The following is a 3,331-nucleotide window of genomic DNA, read 5'->3' as shown; positions in this document are numbered from 1 at the left end:
AATGGTTGGTTTAATTGCTTATTGATGATGTAAGATGATTCAATATATGTTTTTAATTTGATGTATTTGAGGTTGCTACTGCAACTCAATTTATTGTAAATCGCCTTGAAATGGATTTGAAAGTCGGTATAAAGATAAATAAATAAATAAATAAAATAAATAAATCTGCTGGAGACAGAGAAATACTTAGGGACTGCAGGTGGCACCTCAGCTTAAGTGGCAGTGTCAGTAAACCTTTCTCTGTCTCCAGTCTGCTGGATGGGAGGAAAAACCCAGGAGCCCGGATTGATCTGGGTACATACAGGGAACTTTTTTTTTTGTTTGTTTTCCAAGGCGACTTGTGTGCTTAAATTACAACCCTAGATAATGCTACTTTAATCCACATCTAACATTCAGAACTCAAATTAAGTGGCGAAACTGGTGCAAATTCTGACAGCAGCAGTAGAAAATTTGAACATGAATTCCGCGCCCATCTACAGGGGCCAGTACCTAAGCCAGCATTCTGACAGATGGTATACATGTCTCTGCGGGATGCCTGCTTCAGTTCTGGGCCCTTCTGTTCCTCATCATCCTGCTCCTCAGTTTCTCCTTCTCCTGCAAAGAAATGTTCAGAGTCATGAGACAATGCTCACGGCCTCAGAGTACATCAATAAAGCAAGATGGGAAGAAGGGGGTGGGATCCTGTCCTGTTACAACCTTTTGCACACCTCAGACTACCTGATTGTAAGGAGATACTTAGAAGAGGCTGGGTTTTGGTGTTTGAAGTATCACACAACAAAGTGTACTATCATCCAATCTGGATGAAAAGGAACATGAATCCATCTTCCAGGTAGTCCAGCTGGGAAGGCCCATTTTGTTTGGAGTGGTGTGTGAAGCCACAATAGGACAAGAAAAACACACAGTGTTTTTATGTTTGGAGAATGACCGTCAGCTTGGTTTGCTTGCTCAAGACTGGAAAAGGATGTACCTTCTTCCTCCTCTCCCTCTTCCCGAATTCGCTTCAGCTTCTTGCGATTGCTCTTGGCAGCGTTCTGCATCTTGGGAATATCTCGGCCATAGTACAATAGGAAGTGGTTGTAGACATCCTTCAGTTCGTCCATAGACTGGACATCCTTTAGCCTGCAAAGCACAATACAGCCCATTACAGTTTAATGATTCACAGACATGAGTTATAGGCACACCCAGCACAGCAATGCATTCAGAATATATCCCACTGTCTCAATAACAAATGTTAATTATACACAGTGACAGAATGCTGACTACACTCACATATTTCAGGTCGTTCAGACTTCCCATTTCCGATAACAGCTAAAGTTGCTCAATGACAATGTATGGGTACTATCCATTTCCCAGACCCCCAAAGTCTCCAGCTTTTATCGCTCTGTGCCTTGGCACAGCAGACTACTCATATTCCAAACCCTCCTTTAGGACTCACCTCTCCATGTCTGTGGTATCAAGGGGCCGGATCCCATCTGCCAGCGGTTTGTCTGGATCAGCAGAGATCTGCTCGTATTGATAAGCTTGCATCTTCTGAAACAGGCGCATCAGATTCTGTTTGCGAATCCGCAGTTGGGTCCACTGAAGAGAAAGAAAAACAAAGGTAAGTATTTGTACTATTTCCAGGTCAGGTGTACGACTGTACTTATCCATCAGTGGCAAAGGCAGTGCTCTGGGATCACTGCTGGAAATAGTAGAGAATAAAGAACAGTACCCGATCCAAGAACATGGTCCAGCCTTGCATGAAAAGGGAAATTGGTTCTTACTTGCTAATTTTCATTCCTGGAATACCCCAGATCAGTCCAGACAAGTGGGTTTTGCATCCCTACCAGCAAATGGAAGCAGAGAAAAAAACTGAAGCACTGCTACATAAACGAGAGTGCCACCTGGAATCCTCAGTATTGAATTGTACCGAAGCCAAGATGAACACCCAGCAACACTAACTAAACTCCTCTTTATAAAACAAGCAGGAACCAGGTTGGCCTCCCTGATCCGGAGCTGTTACATCCAACAAGGGACTTGAAAACCTTCAACCAAACAAGGTAAGCCACATATCTGCACTATTTACAATCAGATAATATCCAGGTCTTTTGAAGTTAAGGGGACGGGCTTCTGGACTGATCTGTGGTATTCCAGGAACAAAAATTAGCAAGTAAGAGCCAATTTACTTTCCTGATCAGATCAGTCCAGACAAATAGGATATTTATTTATTTAAAGTTTTTCTATACCGGCATTCGCGATAAAAATCGCATCATGTCGGTTTACAATTAACAAGTAGATAGGGAACAAAAAAGCAATAAATAACATTGATCTAAGTAAAATAATAAAATAATAGTAATGGTAGTAAAAAACATTAAACAAGAGAAGGCTAAGGAATGCAGTTACAATAAAACAAGGGAGTAATATAACTTGTAATATACCCAAGACTCCTACACAGGGGACAACCCAAAAGACCAGCATGCAACATGCTTTCCCCAAAGGAACTCTCCTGCAGAGCCTGCACATCCAACTGGCAATGCTTGGTAAAAGTGAGAAGGAGAAGACCATGTCACTACCTGACAGATCTCTTGTGGAGATACCAACTGACACTCTGCCCAGGAAGCTGCCTGGCCCTAATAGAATGCGCACGCAATCCTTCCAGAACGGTTCGCACCTTACAGACATACCCGAATAGATTGCCTCCTTCAGCCATTGTGACATTGAAGCCTTAGAGGCCTTCAAACATTTCTTAGCCCTGCCAAACAAGACAAAAAGATGATCCGATCATGGAAACCCATTAGTGACCTTAAGATAACGCAACAGAGTCTGACGAAAATCCAACAAGTGTAGTTCCCTTGAATGTGGCATCTCTGTCACCAAATGACGAAGGCGGGAAGCTCCACTATTGGCAAAAAGGAAGGCACTGTACGTAATAAGACTCCATTGTCAGAAATATGCAGGAAAGTATCCCTGCACGACAGTGCCTGCAGCTCGAGATTTGTCTGGCTAACAGATTGCCACCAAGAACAGTGTCTTCGCAACAGAGTGCCTGGCTAACAGAGTGCCACCAAGAACAGATCCTTCACAGAGGCTTGCCTCAAAGGAAGGACCATAATGAAACCTTGGCACCAAATTCAGGTTCCAAGGCAGGCACATCCAATGAACCGGAGGGCACAAATGTTTCACCCCTTTTAGAAAACTAATCACATCTGTGACACCAATGGCCTCCCCTGAAGTTTCCCTCGAAGACACCCCAACACTGCTACCTGTACTCGATGCGAATTGTAGGCCAGCCCTTTAGACAAACCTGCCTGCAAAAAGGCTAAGATCCGAGACACTTCCACATGCAAAGGAT

At 43.5% G+C, this 3,331-nt stretch overlaps 1 protein-coding gene across 1 annotated transcript; it reads right to left on the bottom strand.

Annotated features, from left to right (window-relative positions):
• Positions 1–252: 252 nt before the first annotated feature.
• LOC115081296 (transcription elongation factor SPT6-like) lies at positions 253–1,580 on the bottom strand. Its single transcript, XM_029585788.1, has 3 exons — positions 1,436–1,580; positions 968–1,119; positions 253–594 (listed from the first exon to the last, which is right to left on the bottom strand). Exons 1-3 carry the CDS (start codon positions 1,543–1,545, stop codon positions 386–388), a joined length of 471 nt encoding a protein of 156 aa, XP_029441648.1. The 5' UTR covers positions 1,546–1,580; the 3' UTR covers positions 253–385.
• Positions 1,581–3,331: the final 1,751 nt, after the last annotated feature.

The sequence above is a fragment of the Rhinatrema bivittatum genome, unplaced genomic scaffold (assembly GCF_901001135.1).
Source record: "Rhinatrema bivittatum unplaced genomic scaffold, aRhiBiv1.1, whole genome shotgun sequence".
In the NCBI taxonomy this organism is placed as follows: Eukaryota; Metazoa; Chordata; class Amphibia; order Gymnophiona; family Rhinatrematidae; genus Rhinatrema; species Rhinatrema bivittatum.
Note: the sequence above shows the minus strand (reverse complement) of the source record. Positions and strands in the feature narration are given on the sequence as shown.

Bases quoted from the DNA above. Each gene is read 5' to 3' on its own strand.
- LOC115081296 (XM_029585788.1), bottom strand. From the start codon at position 1,545: ATGCGCCTGTTTCAGAAGATGCAAGCTTATCAATACGAGCAGATCTCT. The intron at 1,120-1,435 runs GTGAGTCCTAAA...TGTGCTTTGCAG, and splicing joins GATACCACAGACATGGAGAG to GCTAAAGGATGTCCAGTCTA. The intron at 595-967 runs GTACATCCTTTT...ATTTCTTTGCAG, and splicing joins AGAGGGAGAGGAGGAAGAAG to GAGAAGGAGAAACTGAGGAG.